Source organism: Carassius gibelio, chromosome A23 (assembly GCF_023724105.1).
Source record: "Carassius gibelio isolate Cgi1373 ecotype wild population from Czech Republic chromosome A23, carGib1.2-hapl.c, whole genome shotgun sequence".
NCBI lineage: Eukaryota > Metazoa > Chordata > Actinopteri > Cypriniformes > Cyprinidae > Carassius > Carassius gibelio.
This window is the reverse complement of record NC_068393.1, coordinates 25,332,571-25,354,336: the sequence shown is the minus strand read 5'-3', so window position 1 is coordinate 25,354,336 and position 21,766 is coordinate 25,332,571. Positions and strand designations below refer to the sequence as shown.

At 37.1% G+C, this 21,766-nt stretch overlaps 1 protein-coding gene across 2 annotated transcripts; it reads right to left on the bottom strand.

Annotated features, from left to right (window-relative positions):
* Positions 1–5,017: 5,017 nt before the first annotated feature.
* Positions 5,018–21,385, bottom strand: LOC127945020 (alpha-2,8-sialyltransferase 8E-like). Of its 2 annotated transcripts, none has more exons than XM_052541524.1 (7): positions 21,257–21,385; positions 19,333–19,413; positions 19,169–19,255; positions 18,322–18,466; positions 11,910–12,022; positions 11,731–11,814; positions 5,018–6,674 (listed from the first exon to the last, which is right to left on the bottom strand). In XM_052541524.1, the coding sequence occupies exons 1-7, from the start codon at positions 21,361–21,363 to the stop codon at positions 6,200–6,202; spliced, it is 1,092 nt and encodes a 363-aa protein (XP_052397484.1). In that variant the 5' UTR covers positions 21,364–21,385; the 3' UTR covers positions 5,018–6,199. The 2 variants fall into 2 exon arrangements, with proteins under 2 accessions (XP_052397484.1, XP_052397485.1); XM_052541525.1 differs by having other exon boundaries at positions 21,303–21,375.
* Between the last annotated feature and the right edge of the window lie 381 nt (positions 21,386–21,766).

The window sequence follows — 21,766 nt, the reverse complement described above, 5'->3', positions numbered from 1 at the left end:
GATGACTGAATTTGATCTTTTAATATTGTTGTTTTAAATAGTCTATAAGGCACTTTAAGTGCTTTTACAATGTTTGTGGCAGTTTAATGATTAAAATATTGCCGTGGGTGCAAATGGTCAAAACGAGCGTTTTGTTCACATACCTTTTGTATTATTTTTTTTTGAGAGGTGATCTCAAAAGTGAGGGGACAGAAATTACACACATACACAGACACACACACACACACACATATATATATTATCACATAATGAGGCAGAGTAGTTTATATACTGTAAAAAATCCTATGTCAGTTAGCACTGCATTGCTCATATACTATTTTTTTGGACTTGAAAAAAAAAACAAAAAAAAAACAAAAACGAAAACAACTGTTTTCATAGTCGGCATCTAGTCATAAAAAAAAAACCCTGCCCACCTGTCCCTCAAGTTGCTCCGCCCTTAATTATACAGAACTTTAAGGCTTAATATAATTTCATTGGATGACTTATTAAAATATTCACCCCCCTCACAGTTGTCATGAAGGGCAAAATTAGCTATTTAGACCAAAATAATTTTTGAACCAGGCTGTAAACGTGTTTTTTTCCTGCTGTAAAGTTGGGCATTTTAACATGGGGAGTCTATGGGACTGACTCTCTTCTGCAGCCAGCCTCAAGCGGCCAGTCGATGAATTACAGTTTTAGTCACTTCCTTCTTGGCTTCACGAGAGAGAGAGAGAGAGAGAGAGGTTGCCGCTCGGTCTAGACCCAAGTGATGGGTAGGTTTAGGGGCGGGGTTAGGTGTAGGACATTCGTACAAATTCATTCGTATGATTTAGCACAAATTGTATGAGTACGAATGAGGTCGTATTAATTAATACAAATTAGCCACCTTGTAAAATATGTACGAATAGCCCTGAGATCAGGTTGGTAAAACATAATGGTTGAGTTATATATTTTGCGTCCACTTCAGGTGAAAGAAGTTCAAGCGCCATTGAATTTATGAATTTCTTTTCAGTAAAATACAGGTTTGTGTAGCCTACATTTTATTGTATGAAATCGTTATCATTCAGTTTTATGTATAGCATTATACAGAAGCCAGCGTGAGTCACTAAACTAGTATTGCATTGATCTTTTTGCTTGATGGAAAGGCCTGATGCTTTGCATTAAACAAATGATTTTATTCATAATGATCTAATTCAAAAAGAGTCAAGTGCACTAGCTAATGCGCATGGTAAATCCTAATTGAAAATCCCAATTTGGTTTGTATTTTCAGGCCATGTACTTGAATATAGAAAATGCCAAAAAAATTAATAAATAAATAAAATACATTTATTTACAGATAATTTGTGTTTTTCATTTCTTTCTTGTTACAATGCACACCTTGACAGTAAACCACTTGTAATTATTATAACACAGTTATTTAATGGACAAGCATATAGTGGTAATATAGTGGTCGATTACAGCTCATTTGAGTTATAGCAACAAGTTGACTATTAGTTTTATTTTATTTATATTTATTTATGTGAAGTTGTAAAAAAAATTCTAATGTAAAACATTTGGTATATTTACCATGCTAACAACCATGGAAACGTGCCATTGCAATCTATAAAAATGGTTTATGTGGTGTTTTAACTTCATTAGATAACATAAACTTTATTGTCATTACACATGTAAGGTAAAGGACAACAAAATTCTGTTAGCATCTAACCAGAAGTGCACTAGAGAGTAAGCTGCTTACAATCACTAGTGAACAGAAGAATTTATGTTAATAATGTTTCTGCTAAGGAGATATTCTACTGACAATACATGCAATGTTTTTCATTTAAACAGCAAGGTTATATTTATAAAAATAAATGACACCTTACATGCATCTGATCCGTTGATAAATGTGTGAATTATACACTGCCTTTTCACAGACATCCAATCACAGCTGACTTCCAGAAAAGGGGAAGTAACCAATGGCTTTTGAGATTACAATTAAAACAGCAAGTCCTGCCCCAATTCTGCAAAAAACAAACAATTTGCTGGCATAGAAACAGAATGTAAATACTTCGGATGTTAAAGGGGATATATTATGCTTTTTAAAAAATAATTATTTGGTGTATTTGGTGTAACATAATATATGTTGAAATCCTTTAATGTTCAAAAAACACATTATTTTTCAAATACAAGGTCCTCTATGCCCCTTAGTTTTATCATCAGTTCAAGTCTAAAAGAGAAACAGAGTGGTGTGACAGACAGTGATGAAGCTTGTATGTGTTTACAGTACACAAGACATGGACGGTTAAAACAGCTGACTCCACTGTGTGACCCCCTCTCTCTCTCACACACACACACACACACACACATACACACACGCACACACACACCATATTTGAACAGTCAATAGCAAATATTAAACTAATAACATACTTACAGTAGCTGATTCATAAGCGGCAGATTATCGTAGTAAAGTCAGAATGACCTCTTCTCCTAGGTTCACAAAACGGTTGTCCATAAAATGTGTTGCTGTTAAAGCTTCCTAAATGCTTCTATATTCGGGAGAACAAATAAAGTGCTTTTGCTTTCTCCTCGATACACACACACATCTCCTGACATGACTGCTTCAACACTAACCGTGTTACTGAAACCACGCCTTCTTTCTTTGCGTCAACATTTGGGTGGCATTATGCAAATATTCCCACATAGTGATGTAGAGATGTGGAGGCGTGATTAAATGAGGTGTTTTTAGAGTCTTAACTTTGATAAAGAATATCTCTTTGGATTTGAGACTTTATTGTAACTGATACTCATAGATCGATTACAAAACTATACAGGTATTCAAGGGCAGGCTCTAAGATGGTATAGATCCTACCTGACTGATTGCTACCACTTTGTTTACTTAAATGGGGAATCATCTCATTTATCATCAGTAAAATATGGAGTGCCACAAGGATCCGTCCTAGGTCCCCTTCTATTTTCAATATACATGTTGCCCCTTGGTAATATTATTAGAAAATACGGAATTAGCTTCCACTGTTATGCTGATGATACTCAGGTATATATCTCAACGAGACCAGATGAAATTTCTAAATTATCTAAGCTAACAGAGTGTGTTAAAAATGTAAAAGATTGGATGACCAATCATTTTCTCCAATTAAATTTGGATAAGACAGAGATATTAATTATTGGACCCAAAACAGTACACAGAATCTTGTAGATTACAATCTGCAACTAGACGGATGTACTGTTACTTCCTCTACAGTCAGAAATCTGGGTGTTATATTAGACAGCAATTTGTCTTTTGAAAATCATATTTCCCATGTTACAAAAACTGCATTTGTTACACCCTGATAAAGGGGGAAATAGAAATTAATAAATGAAGACACAAACTCGTGCTGTTGTCTTTGCGTCAGTCTGTATTGGCTGTGATGTCTCTTTCATCAACAGATATTACTTATAAATAACAGAACTTTGAATAAATGAATACATCTGTACATTAAATCATATAAATATGTCTGAAGCCAATCATACAAATACATCACTTCTTCTATAACATTCACAACATAACACCCTTCCGTCAGTGTCCTCTTGCAACTGCAAAATGAGTTATTTCCTCGTGATGACAATACAGTTAATTTGTTCTTCAGTAACTTTTTCCACTTTTCATGAGAGAGATAACCATTCAGAGTCCCATTCTTGAAGAAACACTATTTCAACAGTGTATTATAAAACACTGAACTCATTATGAAATACACAAAAAACATTAACTTCATTACACATAACTTTCAGTTGACATTGTACAACTATACTCTTCTGTTCCATTTAAACCACTGTGACACATCTCATTTAGTTTTCTCCACCCTAATGATTAGCATGTTTAGCATGTTTAGCATGCCGATTAGCATAGGTAACATTACAGTCTTTGTTTGCATCAAACACCATGCTTTCGCATATATTCACAGAAATATCCAGTCTCATGACTACTATATCAGTTTAACTCATGATGAAAATATGTTGTTATGTATTTCATACCTGATAAACGGGGAAAATAGAAATTAATGAAGACACGAACTCGTGCTGTTGTCTCTGCGTCAGTCTGTATTGGCTGTGACGCACAGCACACGTCACATCAGCCACAACCTGTAACCTTAGATCTCCCCCTAGTGGACACTCCAAAAGTACACTTCAATCATATATTGATCTTAACCTGTTTTTCCTTCTCTTTTTTACAATCGAATCACATTGATTCCATCATTTGTATGATCATTTTGATCTTTACTCTTTTTAACCTCTACACATTCTTCCATCTTAGAAACATTGCCAAGCTACGAAACATGTTATCTGTTTCTGATGCAGAAAAGCTAGTTCATGCATTCATGACCTCTAGACTGGACTATTGTAATGCACTTCTAGGTGGTTGTCCTGCTTCGTCAATAAACAAGCTACAGGTAGTCCAAAATACAGCAGCTAGAGTCCTTACCAGGTCAAGAAAATATGATCATATTACCCCAATTTTACGGTCTCTGCACTGGCTACCTATTAAGTTCCGTATCAGTTAAAGTTCAGACTTTAAAACTCAGTTTATCTCAACAATTGTTGAATTTTTCATCCAGGAAGTTCCAGGTATTTCATAGATATCTACATACACCCCCCCCCCCCCTTCATGAAGAGAGTTACTCTTACCTTAATTTCGTCCATGGCTGGCCAACCATGCGCAGTTCTGATGGCAATTAAACTGATGATTATTTTAAAGGATGGTGATTCTATTCTATACTCACTGTATATTTGATTTGGTTGCTGTGAGAAACCTACTGCCTTGCTTTTCATTGCAATCAGCTTAAAGTCTAATTAAATTTAATTGCAATGAACAGCAAGGCAGCAGGTTTCTCACAGCAACCGGATCGATTACAGTAAACTAATAATTAATTTCCTTGTGGCTCTAAAGTCCACCAAATACACCCTGAAAAAACACTGTATTACACAATTCCGAGAAATACTTCCGCTTGCTTCACCTAAAAACACTAACAAACAGCTCAGGTGATGATTTTTTTTGTGTTTAGTAGAAGAAAATACTTTATTGTAACAGTTTTATAATGAAGACATGAATCATCTAAATAATTGATTCCTTATACTTTATATTTTACTATGCATGCAGATGTCAGTAGCCATGTTTCCACTGTTGGGCTTAAAGCGGGCGTGCTAGTGCGTGCCAGGGCTAGTCGCGTTCCCACTGTCACTTCCGGGGCTTGATTGTGCCTCGCCGGGGCTTCCTCGGGGCCAACGGACAGGGTTTTTTCAGCCCGACAAAAACCTTGGGTTAAAGCGGGCCAGCTGGGGCTAGAGGAGGGGTTACGAACAAAGGCGGAGCTTCTCCGCGTCTGGAGAGCTCAGCGCTGCAGATCATTACAGAAAGATAACAGCAATAACACCAGCATTAAAAACTTTTTCAAATAAGTTGAGCTCAAAACTCACTTTCAGTCAGCAGCGAGTGTTTGAAATAACGCGATCCGATCCGATTTGGATTATAATCACCATAATAGGCATAAATATTTATAAGCGATGCAAAAGACTATGCACGCTAGGCATTAACGTTACCACAGTAAACATGGTACATGTCGTATATTCATTTAGTAACCGTTTATCTGTCATAAGTCTCGTCTCAAGAGTTTAGCTTTTGTTCGGGAGCTTTTATGAAAACAGAGAAATTATCATTCATTTAAATGTGACGTATATATAGACTACTTTGACTACAAATAAACAGAAACAGACTCGACTGAATAAGCAGGCTATTTTCATAATGCTTCAGCATTAAAAATAAATAAATAAATAAAGTAGAAATACATTTATTTCTATGTCAAATTTTCAAGCCTGATGAATTAATTCATTACGCTCAATGTATCACTTATGGTATAATATTGATGCTTTTGAACTGAAATATTTAAAAAAGCATGCAAACAAAAGACAGCTGTTATCGTGTTCGTTTCGTGATCGCGTATGTTCCAGTGATTTATTTCCTATTCGTTTTCTGATAACTTCTCTTTGTTGGTGAAATGATGGGGTTGCATGACGTTGTTCATGAGTGGTGTGTAAAGGGACGCTGTTAGTGACGCGCAGCGGAGCTTCAGGCCTGACTGTGGAAACGCAGCGCTATTTTGGCCTCTCTGCTACTGACCCGAGACTATTAGCCCTGCCCGGCCCGTTTTAAGCCCTGGCTCGCACTGACCCACCAGTGGAAAAGTGGCTAGTGTGTGTCTGAGGAGCAGGGCTGCAGGTGCAGTGTCAGCGCCCCCTGGCTGTGGAGCTTCAGAAGCCGCACAAACTCCTCCGGCATTTTGTGCATGCGCTTGCTAGGTCTGTTCAGGTTGTAATAGTGGTACGGAACGGGATTGTCCTGCAGGTCGGTGTAAAATGGCCAGAATCCGTACACGTGCACGTCTTCACATAGTTCCAGCGCCGTGCTGATTAACATAAACCCAGTGGAAAGGCGGCGTGGATTCAGGCCCCGCCTCTTCCAGAAACCGTCCAGTGTCTGCAGGTAATAAGGGCTGAAGAACGCCATTGGCTTCTGTGGTCTGATTGCATGAAGGACATTAAGAGCTCTGATTGACAGTTCAGTGCAGAATTTGTAGGCAAAGGCAGGCATAATGAAGAAGGTGTTTCCGTACACACTGACCCGCTCCACCAGAGGATCTGTATTCTCCTCCAGGTTTTTGTATCTACAGACACACACACACACACACACACACACACACAGTGTTTATAATAAACCCTCCAAATATCTACTGACCTTGCACAAGATAATCATGCACATTAAAAATGTTTAAAGGTGTAATATTTTGTTGCTAACAAAAAACATTATTTGGTGTGATGAAATGTGTTAATGCGGTTTAAGTTTCAAAAAACATTATTTTCCACATCAGAGGAGCACCAGGACAAGACCACAGGAAACAGATGATTCTTCTGCACAATCTGACTTTGCTGCAGTCTGGAATTGAACTACTGGTTTCGTCTGGTCAGAGGAGAACTGACCCCAACTGAGCCTGGTTTCTCCCAAGGTTTCTTCTCCAAAGAGTATTGGAGTTTCACAAGAAAATATATTTTAAGACTTTTGAAAAGGTATTTCTGAGTGAAAATTGTTTCATGGGAAATCCTACATGTTTTTTTTCAATGTGTCAACAGTCCACAAACAGATAATAAAAGTTTGTACTTTTTCAATGTAACCAATGTGTCACACAAAACCTGCAGAACAGGTCAGGTCATGCCTTCCCATCATAAAAAAGTCAAATAATTGACATATGGAATTTGCATAAGACTAAAACTATAATCAAGAAAACGAAAACATATTTGAAGGTCAAAGGCGGCACCAGATAGACCGGTGCTGAATTCTTCCCCAATGCTCTCAGTTAAAGCAGTGCTTTTGTTTTACAACCTGACAGGTGATCCCAATCATCACCGCAGTGTACAGACCTTACGTGCCAGTGAAACAAGCGCACAACCTTTTTTTAAATTTTGTGTTTGATTTCATATTCTGTATATTTCTGTGCTTCGCTGCTAAAAGAGTAATTAGCTGGTGAATTGATTTACTTATTGAACTTAATCATAAGCATTGTAATGTTTCTAAGATGTCCAAACTAATTTCAGTAGACTATAGGGTTGGGTATCATTTGAATATTAGCGATTCCAATACTGCTTATCGATTTAGAATCATATCATTCCCAGTTTCAGTTCCAATGTGGTTAAAAAAAGGAAGTCAAACATTTAGATATCAAACATGGCCCGGTTCCCCAAAACTTTCTTATCGCTAAATAGTTCTTAACCTATTCCTTAACCTCTCTCTTAAATGGCATGATTCCCAACACGTTCGCTAAGTACATCTTCTGTAAGTCACACTTTCGTAAGGTTGATCTAGACCATTCGTAAGCTCTCTCTTAGCGTTTGAGCTAAAGACGCTAGTCGACTCCTGTGCAGCAGTCTTTAGAAATCAGCGCAGCGCAGTACACATCAAACTATGGTATGACAACAATGTCGTGGCTCAACAATTATTTTATATTATGGACATTTTAAGACTCATTGTGGTGTCCAGTAAGCGACCAACTATGGCAGCGATCCAGCGTGTCCTTATATTGAATCAAAGACGGCACTGGCCACGGAGCAATTATTATTAATTTTTTTGGCAAAAACTTAAGCCCTTTTGACATTTTGCCTGATGTGGCTATATAGAAACAAAATTCACCTCCCAAGACAACTCATTATGCAGCTGCTGGACCTTCTCAGACCTGAAGTCCCGCTGCTTGCAGCGCTAAGGTTTTTTGCAACGCCCTTCTGCGCCATGCCGGCAATTACATCCGGCTGCCGGACACACGTCAGGAGTCCAGGGGGTGCAGAAGGGCTGTCATGTCATTGCTGGCATCCCCAGAGTCTTGGGCCTGGTGGATGGCACACTTATCCCTATCTCCAATCCATCAGTGATTGATCAGGCGTACATATCGCGAAAGGGATACGCGGCCATAAATGTGCAGGTTATAGTGGACCATAGGGGTGTGACCTGGTAGCAAGGTCCAGCAAAACTTCAAGTTCCTCTGACGAGAAGTTTGGTGCCCTTTTTTTTACGTTGCTTCCCCAGAATATTCTGTATCTAACTCTCTCTCTCTGTTCATTGTAGATAGGTTGCTTTTTATTGAAACAATTGGCAATTAATGGCAATCAATACCGCATTAAACAGAAGTAACTGCAGCCGCTTGCCAATCAATTCTGGTTGTAAAGTACCTTACCATTAATATAAAAGTGTATTATATAATTTTTCTAAGTAGTTAAACCCATGTCAAGAAGCGGCACAAGTAGCACAACGAGATAAGGAGGGTGGATGATTAGCGAAGTATACCCGGTTCATCTAACCATCACAACATATCGTGTGAACATATTACTAACCATTTGATAATTTAATTAATAGTCTATATTTTACTGATAAATTAAACTATGTTAAAATAAATGTTACTGGAATAATTTGATGAATGTTTAATTTGCATAGAACGTGTTGTCTTTCTTAATGCCGAAATGCAAAATTCGTGTCATCTGTGTAGAGGATAGGAATGCTGTCATGTATATTCACATTCTGTTCCAAACCTGTTTTACCTGCTTGCTTTCCGTTGAACACTAAAGGTGAAAATCAGTTCTTTCCATGTAATGCCATTCAAAAAAGCCTATAATTTTCAAGGGCTTTTATAAGTCCATATGACTCATGTGTAAAAGCTATGATTGTTTTTTGAGCCAATACAAAACTTCTGAACTAAACTTTTCAATTATGAATTTTTTTAAATGATTAAATGCTAAAAGTGAAATGAGTAATCATAACCACTTTGTTAAAAGTGTATTTTAACATTCAATATGCCTTAATTGTAACTTCTTAGGTTATATTTTTGTTTACACATGGTTCAAATATGTTTTTTGTTTACACGATTCAAATCTACAAATATATAGGTGAACTACGTCACTTTAGTACGGATTCAAGTCCTGGAAAGTACTGGAAAGGAAAAATTACACAAGACAAACTAACTTTCTTTTTTTGTGTTCTATTGCACAGACATGAATGTACAGACAGACATTTCTTTCAGCCTGAGGCTTTAGGTGTGAAGGGGCTTTTATGTTTATTTGTGGCGGTGTCCTGACATTTTAACCTACCTGTCTGATCTTCCTACCAGGGTTTACTGTAGGGCTGTCAAAATGGCTGAAAAACTAAATTCGAATTTGCAATTAAATATTATAAAAATTCTATTTTTCTATATGTGTGTGTGTGTGTGTGTGTATGTGTAAAACAATATATCAGTCTGGTGAGTAAACTAAAGAATTTACTATCCAATGGCGATTTTATTGCCAAGGTGTGTGTCGAGGGTTTCCCAATCTCATACATCAAACAAATGAAGGATATATGTCACAACCTGTGTTCATTTGTTCAGGGTAATAAAGTAGGTCTATAATGTTACAATCATTTTAGAAATTACTTGCCATTTTCATGTTGACTGTACTCAAAAAAGAATACATTAAGAAGTGCCAATAACAGTGGAGGGCACAGTGATGCAAATAATGGCCAATGAATGTGTTTTTGCATAAAACTGTAGATAGAATTATTATTCTATCAACAGAAGAAACAACTGAGCAACAGAGAAGGACAGCAGTTTGCCTCGTTTTCTCATTAGACTACTGTGTGATCATCAATGCTAGGAAAGTTTGGTTTAAATTGTGTGTCTTACCCTGGTAAATACTTGCTGAAAGTGCCGCTTGTTTTCTTTTTTTGCATTTGCGATTGCCAAATCATGGGACTGCCCAGTTTTGGTCTGCTAAATAATGAGGTGTGGCCAAAGCCAGTGAAAGTACTTAATTAGCTGTTTTGGAAACCCTTGTCAGAAGAAACAGCTGGCTTAAGAAACCATCTCTAAATCCAGCACTTCTAGAAAACTACAGACTGGTATCCCATTCATTGCAAAGACACTTGAGCGGGCTGTGTTCAACCAGCTTTCTGTGTTCCTTGTACAGAACAACCTCCTGGACAGCAACTAATCTGGCTTCAAAAGTGGCCACTCAACTGAGACTGCTCTGCTCTCGGTTACTGAAGCCCTGCGACTAGCAAGAGCAGCTTCAAAATCCTCGGTACTCATCTTACTGGACCTGTCTGCTGCTTCTGACACTGTTAATCACCAGATTCTCCCGTCCACCCTCAGAAAGATGGGCATATCTGGAACTGCTCTCCTGTGGGTTAAGTCCTACCTCTCTGACAGATCCTTCAGTGTGTCTTGGAGGGGTGATGTTTCTAAGTCACACCACCTTGCTACTGGGGTTCCTCAAGGCTCAGTACTTGGACCACTTCTCTTCTCCATCTACATGACGTCATTAGGATCTGTCATTCAGAAGCATGGCTTTTCTTATCACTGCTACGCTGATGACACCCAACTCTACTTCTCATTCCAGCCTGATGACCGACAGTAGATGCTCGTATTTCAGCCTGTCTGAGTGACATCTCTAGCTGGATGAGTGACCATCACCTTCAGCTTAACCTTACGAAGACAGAACTCCTGGTGATTCCAGCTAACCCATTGATTCATCACAACTTCTCTATACAGCTGGGTTCATCAGCCATTACTCCTTCGAGGACAGCCAGAAACCTAGGAGTTGTGATGGATCATCAGTTAAGCTTCACTGACCACATTGCTACAACGACCCGGTCCTGCAGGTTTGCCTTATACAACATTAGGAAGATTAGACCCTTCCTGTCAGAGCAAGTCACCTAACTTCTTGCCCAAGCTCTTGTTCTCTCCAGACTGGACTATTGTAATGCTATCCTGGCTCTTCCTGCATGTACTGTCAAGCCTCTGAAACTGATCCAGAATGCAGCAGAAAAAAGCTCACATTACTCCTCTCCTCATCAAGAGAGCCAGTACTGCCGGCACTTTCTCTTGTTATGGAAATAAAATTACATACATGCTTGACACACATCATTATACTTAATGTATGTATTTTACATTTACCTATGTTTAATAAAAATGAATTTTTTTTAAGGTTGGGGTGGAGTGGGAGCAATATTTTTCACTGCTCTCTTATATTTTTATCCTGTTTTTACTGTAAAAGTTCAATAAACAAATTAAGCAAAATAAAAAAGAATTCTTTAGAAATAGCAATCATTAAAAACAAGAACCCATCTTATCAAGAACTTAAATACCATATCCTATCAAACTGAATCTGAAACATCCTTATTTAAATGTTTTGTATCTGGATACTGACTCTTTCTGAATCTGACTGGGGTTGATGGTTATCAGATCCGTCTTCAGCCCAACATCACTGTCATTAATCATCGCCAAATTAAACCTGAAACAGAGAGAGAAAACTTCATGTTAACAGGAAGGGTGAGTGATTACAGGTGGATGTGTCGAGGTAGGCAAGGCATGCTGGGATGTGTTTACCGTATGACGAAGTCTGCGCTGTCAATCTCACGTCCACAGCTGCTGTTCTTCAGGATCCCACCACTGCCAACTACAGCACACCGACCCAGACGACGACCACTCCAGGGGAAGTCCTGCACACACACACACACACACACACACACACACACACACACACAGAGAGATACACACACACAGTGTTGTTGATAATGCATCACAAAGTAACTTGAGTTACATAATCATATTACTTTTTTCAAGTAACTTTTAAAGTAACGCATTATATATTTCATATATTTTTATATTAAAACAACCAAGCAAGCCCAGACCAGATGAAAAAAGTAACGCAAAATTAACGTGTAACATTGCTTTCCATAAAAAGTAACTAAGTAACACAATTAGTTACTTTTAACGGAGTAACACAAAATTGTAATGCATTATTTTTAAAAGTAACTTTCCCCAAAACTTCTCGCACCGCAAACATTCTTACCCAGTGAATTATTACAAATATACAATTCTAAAAATAAACATAACTGCTTCGTAATGTGTGTTTTCAGTATAGACCCTATACCATCTAAGTTCCTAAAAGAGGTGCTTCCAGAAATCATAGGTCCTCTTTTGACTATTATTAATTCCTCATTGTCATTAGGGTATGTCCCCAAAACCTTCAAACTGGCTGTTATTAAGCCTCTCATAAAAAAAAAAAAACACAACTTGACCCCAAAGAACTAATTAATTATAGACCAATCTCGAATCTCCCTTTTCTGTCCAAGATACTAGAAAAGGTGGTATCCTCACAATTATATTCCTTCTTAGACAAACATGGTATATGTGAGGATTTCCAGTCAGGATTTAGACCGTATCATAGTACTGAGACTGCTCTCCTTAGAGTTACAAATGATCTGCTCTTATCATCTGATCGTGGGTGTATCTCTCTATTAGTTTTATTGGATCTTAGTGCTGCGTTTGACACAATTGACCACAGCATTCTTTTGCATAGACTTGAACACTTTGTTGGCATTAATGGAAGTGCATTAGCATGGTTTAAATCGTACTTATATGACCGCCATCAGTTTGTAGCAGTGAATGAAGATGAATCATATCGATCACAAGTGCAGTATGGAGTACCTCAAGGCTCAGTACTAGGGCCGCTACTCTTCACGCTTTATATGTTACCCTTGGGAGATATCATCAGGAAACATGGTGTTAGCTTTCACTGTTATGCTGATGATACTCAGCTCTATATTTCTTCGTGGCCCGGTGAAACACACCTATTTGAAAAACTAATGGAATGCATAGTCGATATAAAAAATTGAATGAGGAGTAATTTCTTACTGCTAAATTCAGAAAAAACAGAGGTGTTAATTATAGGACCTAAAAACTCTGCTTGTAATAACCTAGAACACTGTCTAAGACTTGATGGTTGCTCTGTCAATTCTTCGTCATCAGTTAGGAACCTAGGTGTGCTACAACGTTCTACAATGTTAACAAATAAAAATAACGTTAACAACAGGAGGATGGAGGACGCTGTAATCAGAGCTGTGTTTTTGTTGAATCTCGTGGGTTTCACAATAATGACATTGAATGTCGACGTGTATGTAAAGCGAATGAAAGAATGGAAAAGGAGGATTAAGAATCTCCAACGACGTCTTATTTGCTAAATAAGTTGACACAATGTTTACAGTATGTTACACAGCATACTGAGTAACTTATTATACACACCTATACTGAAAACACACATTTTGAAGCAGTTTATTTAAAAAACAACCACATGTTTTTAATAAGTACCATTAGAATGTTTGGGGTGTGAGTCCTCGTACATCATACCTACACATTTTGCATTGCTTTGACCTTTCTCTATAGAGCACGCCTTCTTGCACGCCACAATCGCTCTATAACATGCAACACTAACACATGCAACGTTTCAGTCATTACTATGAAAACAATAGGAACCCAAAGCCAAATCCTGAACATTTTAGACGATTTTGACATCCCCTGAAAAAGAGTATCATCAGCCTATGTACACTGTAGGGCTTTACTGGTCTGACAGGTTGTGTCAGATTCAGAGGTCAAATCTGCTCAAGAAATCAATGTAAATAAACACGCAAAAACAGAGATTTTGAATTAATGGAATTAACTAAATGATCAACATAATCAACTTTGACAATCAACTTTGTTGTCACATTCGATCTACTGCATGCCTTCTGTTTAGAGTTTTTTTAATCCAGTCAGAGATCTTTTACTCCTGTTTCACATTTACTCTATCTGCAGTGCATATTAGATATAAGTGATACCACTTATTTTTTATATGATACCGATAGTTTAAAAAGCCAGTATCATCAATACCGATACTGATACCGATACGATACTTCTAAATACAAACTTTTAAATTATGAATTGTATTCAATTATTAAATATCTAAGAGTAAAATGGGTAATGATATCCACTTTATATTTGAAATGCATTTCAGTTGTGATCAGTATGGAGTACCTCAAGGCTCAGTACTAGGGCCGCTACTCTTCACGCTTTATATGTTACCCTTGGGAGATATCATCAGGAAACATGGTGTTAGCTTTCACTGTTATGCTGATGATACTCAGCTCTATATTTCTTCGTGGCCCGGTGAAACACACCTATTTGAAAAACTAATGGAATGCATAGTCGATATAAAAAATTGAATGAGGAGTAATTTCTTACTGCTAAATTCAGAAAAAACAGAGGTGTTAATTATAGGACCTAAAAACTCTGCTTGTAATAACCTAGAACACTGTCTAAGACTTGATGGTTGCTCTGTCAATTCTTCGTCATCAGTTAGGAACCTAGGTGTGCTACAACGTTCTACAATGTTAACAAATAAAAATAACATTAACAACAGGAGGATGGAGGACGCTGTAATCAGAGCTGTGTTTTTGTTGAATCTCGTGGGTTTCACAATAATGACATTGAATGTCGACGTGTATGTAAAGCGAATGAAAGAATGGAAAAGGAGGATTAAGAATCTCCAACGACGTCTTATTTGCTAAATAAGTTGACACAATGTTTACAGTATGTTACACAGCATACTGAGTAACTTATTATACACACCTATACTGAAAACACACATTTTGAAGCAGTTTATTTAAAAAACAACCACATGTTTTTAATAAGTACCATTAGAATGTTTGGGGTGTGAGTCCTCGTACATCATACCTACACATTTTGCATTGCTTTGACCTTTCTCTATAGAGCACGCCTTCTTGCACGCCACAATCGCTCTATAACATGCAACACTAACACATGCAACGTTTCAGTCATTACTATGAAAACAATAGGAACCCAAAGCCAAATCCTGAACATTTTAGACGATTTTGACATCCCCTGAAAAAGAGTATCATCAGCCTATGTACACTGTAGGGCTTTACTGGTCTGACAGGTTGTGTCAGATTCAGAGGTCAAATCTGCTCAAGAAATCAATGTAAATAAACACGCAAAAACAGAGATTTTGAATTAATGGAATTAACTAAATGATCAACATAATCAACTTTGACAATCAACTTTGTTGTCACATTCGATCTACTGCATGCCTTCTGTTTAGAGTTTTTTTAATCCAGTCAGAGATCTTTTACTCCTGTTTCACATTTACTCTATCTGCAGTGCATATTAGATATAAGTGATACCACTTATTTTTTATATGATACCGATAGTTTAAAAAGCCAGTATCATCAATACCGATACTGATACCGATACGATACTTCTAAATACAAACTTTTAAATTATGAATTGTATTCAATTATTAAATATCTAAGAGTAAAATGGGTAATGATATCCACTTTATATTTGAAATGCATTTCAGTTGTGATCAGTATGGAGTACCTCAAGGCTCAGTACTAGGGCCGCTACTCTTCACGCTTTATATGTTACCCTTGGGAGATATCATCAGGAAACATGGTGTTAGCTTTCACTGTTATGCTGATGATACTCAGCTCTATATTTCTTCGTGGCCCGGTGAAACACACCTATTTGAAAAACTAATGAAATGCATAGTCGATATAAAAAATTGCATGAGGAGTAATTTCTTACTGCTAAATTCAGAAAAAACAGAGGTTTTAATTATTGGACCTAAAAACTCTGCTTGTAATAACCTAGAACACTGTCTAAGACTTGATGGTTGCTCTGTCAATTCTTCATCATCAGTTAGGAACCTAGGTGTGCTATTTGATCGCAATCTTTCCTTAGAAAGCCACGTTTCTAGCATTTGTAAAACTGTATTTTTCCATCTCAAAAATATATCTAAATTACGGCCTATGCTCTCAATGTCAAATGCAGAAATGTTAATCCATGCATTTATGACTTCAAGGTTAGATTATTGTAATGCTTTATTGGGTGGTTGTTCTGCACGCTTAGTAAACAAACTACAGCTAGTCCAAAATGCAGCAGCAAGAGTTCTTACTAGAACCAGGAAGTATGACCATATTAGCCCGGTCCTGTCCACACTGCACTGGCTCCCTATCAAACATTGTATAGATTTTAAAATATTGCTTATTACTTATAAAGCCCTGAATGGTTTAGCACCTCAGTATTTGAATGAGCTCCTTTTACATTATACTCCTCTACGTCCGCTACGTTCTCAAAACTCAGGCAATTTGATAATACCTAGAATATCAAAATCAACTGCGGGCGGCAGATCCTTTTCCTATCTGGCTTCTAAACTCTGGAATAACCTACCTAACATTGTTCGGGAGGCAGACACACTCTTGCAGTTTAAATCTAGATTAAAGACCTATCTCTTTAACCTGGCATACACATAACATACTAATATGCTTTAAATATCCAAATCCATTAAAGGATTTTTAGGCTGCATTAATTAGGTAAACCGGAACCGGAAACACTTCCCATAACACCCGATGTACTTGCTACATCATTAGAAGAATGGCATCTACGCTAATATTAGTCTGTTTCTCTCTTGTTCCGAGGTCACCGTAGCCACCAGATCCAGTCTGTATCCAGATCAGAGGGTCACTGCAGTCACCCGGATCCAGTACGTATCCAGACCAGATGGTTGATCAGCACCTAGAAAGGACCTCTACATCCCTGAAAGACAGCGGAGACCAGGACAACTAGAGCCCAGATACAGATCCCCTGTAAAGACCTTGTCTCAGAGGAGCACCAGGACAAGACCACAGGAAACAGATGATTCTTCTGCACAATCTGACTTTGCTGCAGCCTGGAATTGAACTACTGGTTTCGTCTGGTCAGAGGAGAACTGACCCCCAACTGAGCCTGGTTTCTCCCAAGGTTTTTTTCTCCATTCTGTCACTGATGGAGTTTCGGTTCCTTGCCGCTGTCACCTCTGGCTTGCTTAGTTGGGGTCACTTCATCTACAGCGATATCATTGACTTGATTGCAAATAAATGCACAGACACTATTTAACTGAACAGAGATGACATAACTGAATTCAATAATGAACTGCCTTTAACTGTCATTTTGCATTATTGACACACTGTTTTCCAAATGAATGTTGTTCAGTGCTTTGACGCAATGTATTTTGTTTAAAGCACTATATAAAAAAGGTGATTGATTGATTGATAGGTGTGTGTTATTTTTAGGGCCTTTTCGCACGACTTTAGTTCCAGAACTAAATGTACAGTAGGCCTACTAAAGTACTGGTACAAGTTTGCGCAAACTATTTCCTGGTAGGGTTGCATTTGCACCGACAGTGTGTACTAAGACGTGATGTAAGTCGGTCGACTGCAAAGTCATTTGTGCGCCGCGTTCAACAATGTTAACAAATAAAAATAACATTAACAACAGGAGGATGGAGGACGCTGTAATCAGAGCTGTGTTTTTGTTGAATCTCGTGGGTTTCACAATAATGACATGGAATGTCGACGTGTATGTAAAGCGAATGAAAGAACGGAAAAGGAGGATTAAGAATCTCCAACGACGTCTTATTTGCGAAATAAGTTGACACAATGTTTACAGTATGTTACACAGCATACTGTGTAACTTATTATACACACCTATACTGAAAACACACATTTTGAAGCAGTTTATTTAAAAAAACCCCACATGTTTTTAATAAGTACCATTAGAATGTTTGGGGTGTGAGTCCTCGTACATCATACCTACACATTTTGCATTGCTTTGACCTTTCTCTATAGAGCACGCCTTCTTGCACGCCACAATCGCTCTATAACATGCAACACTAACACATGCAACGTTTCAGTCATTACTATGAAAACAATAGGAACCCAAAGCCAAATCCTGAACATTTTAGACGATTTTGACATCCCCTGAAAAAGAGTATCATCAGCCTATGTACACTGTAGGGCTTACTGGTCTGACAGGTTGTGTCAGATTCAGAGGACAAATCTGCTCAAAAAATCAATGTACATAAACACGCAAAAACAGAGATTACAAAGAGTTAATGAGTTAGAAATATGTATTAATAACACACCTCAGGCATCATGCTGTGGAGGGTTTCGTTCATTGTGTATGTATCTGTTGTGCTTGTCTCATATGGGATGGACTGATTGACGGCTGTGTTTCGTTTGGTGAGGAATAACGATCCTGTGGCGTTACAGAAAATCTGTAGGCTCAATCTGTCATGTACACACACACATACATTTTACATTTTACCTCTGTTAAAATGACTGATCTCAGTATTCAGAGATTTTAACAAAAAAGTCTTGTCTCATTAAACACAGTATACGTTAAACAATAATGACGTCTTTGGAAAATATTCAAAGTCATTATGAAATTATGTTGCAACCCATGTACCAATCGTAATTGTTACACTAATTACACTCTCGACAATCAAGGTTTTAAAAGTGTGTTTGATGCCGAAGAAGAACTGTTTTCTTAAAATGTCTTTAAAAATCCTTCGGTGAAATGTAAAGATTCCATGGATGTTAAAGGATGTTCATGGAACCACCAATGCCAATAAACAAACCTTTATTTTTAAGAGTGATGAAGGGAATAATGTGCAGGATCAGGATTATGTCAGTAGGATTTCACAAATCTAAATCTGATGTAAAATCAGACATAAAACACTGAATCTGCATCATTTGAGAATATCTGAGTATTTCTGTCTACAATATCAAACTCAATCTTAAAATATCAAGTGAAGATGCATGAGTGGATTTCTTAAGTCAAACATGACAGAGTAGCTCAACTGTTCCATTGAGATAACAATGACTCAGGAATGTGAGGCATCCAGTTGTTCTTGTGCGTCAACTTTCATCACTCAAAACTTCATCAGTTTAGACAAAAGCATCTGCCAAAATCAAAAAAGACGCACAAACCTGTTGACCTCGCGCTCAGTTGTGTTGGATTTGTACGGGCAGCTCATGAAATCTGATAGCTCCCGTGTGAAACTCTCCATTTTAATACTGAGAAGAAGAAAAAGACATTTAATGATGTTATCTCTGAAACAGAAACATCACTTCTGATCTTGATTCTCACGCACCTTTTGGCCGGTTTGATAATGGAAAACTTGCGTCTGAGTTTTGCGCATTGCATCTGCCGAAGAGCCTCCGTCATCCCATCTCTGAAAGAAAGAACAACAATTTCAGAGCCACTTTATCATATTTCAATTTATCATATTTCAATTTGATTGAATTTTGAATTAATGGAATTAACTAAATGATCAACATAATCAACTTTGACAATCAACTTTGTTGTCACATTCGATCTACTGCATGCCTTCTGTTTAGAGTTTTTTAATCCAGTCAGAGACCTTTTACTCCTGTTTCACATTTAAGATAAGATACTTCTAAATACAAACTTTTAAATTATGAAATTTATTCAATTATTAAACATCTAAGAGTGGGTAATGATTAACTTAACTTTATATTTGAAATGCATTTTAACATTCAAAACGCTTTCATTTCAACGTATTAGGTATAATTTTTGTTTACAAATCGACAAATATATTGCTGAACTAAGTCACTTTACCATAAATCATGTTTCATCTACATAAGGGACTGCCAGTGACCAAGAGCAGAGAAAGACACCCACTCCAGCTCAACATCTAGTCAACATCAGTGCTATTGCTATAATTTGGATGGTATAGTATCTTGAGCCACAATTAAAGTCTTGTGACTCTCATGCCAGGAGTTATTGTTGTTGTTGTTGTTGTTGAGTTTACGCGCGCCGTTTGCTTTGGGCCGGGCACAGTCAAAGTCCAGTGCCGTTTTTTAGTCCCAGTCCATCCCTGATGATCAGTATGAGCTATTTAACTAAATGTATTTCCAAAAACTATAGGCTACAATTTCAGTTTATTTATTGTGAATAACTCAAGCATATAATGATTTTCTGTCCTCTGATAAGCATTGTTCTGGTCTGCTGTTTCCAAAAGCTTAAATGCTTTCTTATGATACTTTTGGCAAAGACAGCCCTGTTTGACTGCACTGTCAGAAGTGAGTAAATGCTCTCGGTGATGGATTGGGCTTAATTTGTGTCTGTTCAGATGAGAAGGAAAATAGTTGTATCCTACGCAATTATTCACTAACAAAGGTTAATCATCCAATTCAATGCATATTATACTATTTTATTGTTTTAAATGGCAAAAACACACCTTAGAGAAATATCCTAAAGCAAGAGGTCTCACTGCAGTAAACTGAAGGATTGTAGAAATAAAGCAAAGTTCAAAGACAAAACAAACGGAGGAAAAACTTTACGATCTCTGACATTCATGTCCTGAACAAATCATACTATTACATCTAAAACTTGTACATCCTGAATAAAATTACAACGACATTTCTATCTAAAAATGACATGTAAACAACTATATTAAAATAAGACTCCATGAAAAAAAACATTAAAGAACTTCATGCATTAAAAAAATACTATAGTAATTTATTCTAAATATCGAAGTGTTTTTTTAACCTTACTTTAGTAAGTTTATTATACTGTATATATTATAATATTTACAAAACTTTTTAATGAACGCAACATCATACTGTAGTATTAACTATAGTGAACCGGTAATAAAAACTGTAGCATACTTTAGTTCTTACTACAGTAAACTATAGTGTATTGTAGTATAATATAAAATATAATCTTGGTACAGTAATTAGTTTTTATTACTATAGTTGATATATTACCACAGCAACTAAAGAATTACCACAACAAATTAATCAAGTACTTTACTATAGTGTGGTTCAAAAACACTACAGTATTTACTCTGAATTACTACAGTATTTTTTTAATGTTGGCTGTTAATAGAAACGTAAGTTATTCAACAATTAAGAGAACCATCAGCTCACTTAATAAGACTTAGAAACTACGACATGGGTATGAATCTTAGACTTTATAACAGCAACACTGAGTCTCAATTAAATTCGCAATTATAGAAAAAAAAAAATATATATACATATTAAAATGTTCACCTGGACGAGTGTGTGTTGGGTGTAAAATAAAACATCACACACACACCCTGAAAGACGATCAGGGCCATCAACAGCCTGAAGATCCACTGTAGAAACGCCAACGCCATCAGAGTACCACATGAAAGGGACTGTGTGTGAGAGAGTGTGAGATATGTTCAGGGGTTAAAGATGAAACTCACACACACACACACACACACACACACACACTCACCTCACAAAACCTGCTGACTCACTCTGTAAACCAGTTTATTTGTCAAAGACCGTAAATTTATGTTGTGTAATATTGTCAGTAAAAATGCAGTAAGAATTTCCAGTAGGTCACCAGAATGCTCATTGTCTTCTCTGTCTTTTAAATATTACTGTTTATTTCATAATGTTAGCTGAGCTTTGAACATGTGTAACATGCCCCTATGGAGCTTATAATATGACAAAACTAATTTGTATTATGTACATTTGAATTATTGAAATGTGTCATTTAACAAAACTGAATATTACTTTGCATTTAACATA

Bases quoted from the DNA above. Each gene is read 5' to 3' on its own strand.
- LOC127945020 (XM_052541524.1), bottom strand. From the start codon at position 21,363: ATGGCGTTGGCGTTTCTACAGTGGATCTTCAGGCTGTTGATGGCCCTG. The intron at 19,414-21,256 runs GTGAACATTTTA...TCTTTCTTTCAG, and splicing joins CCCAACACACACTCGTCCAG to AGATGGGATGACGGAGGCTC. The intron at 6,675-11,730 runs GTCAGTATCCAG...GTGTGTCTGTAG, and splicing joins CCCAGTCAGATTCAGAAAGA to ATACAAAAACCTGGAGGAGA.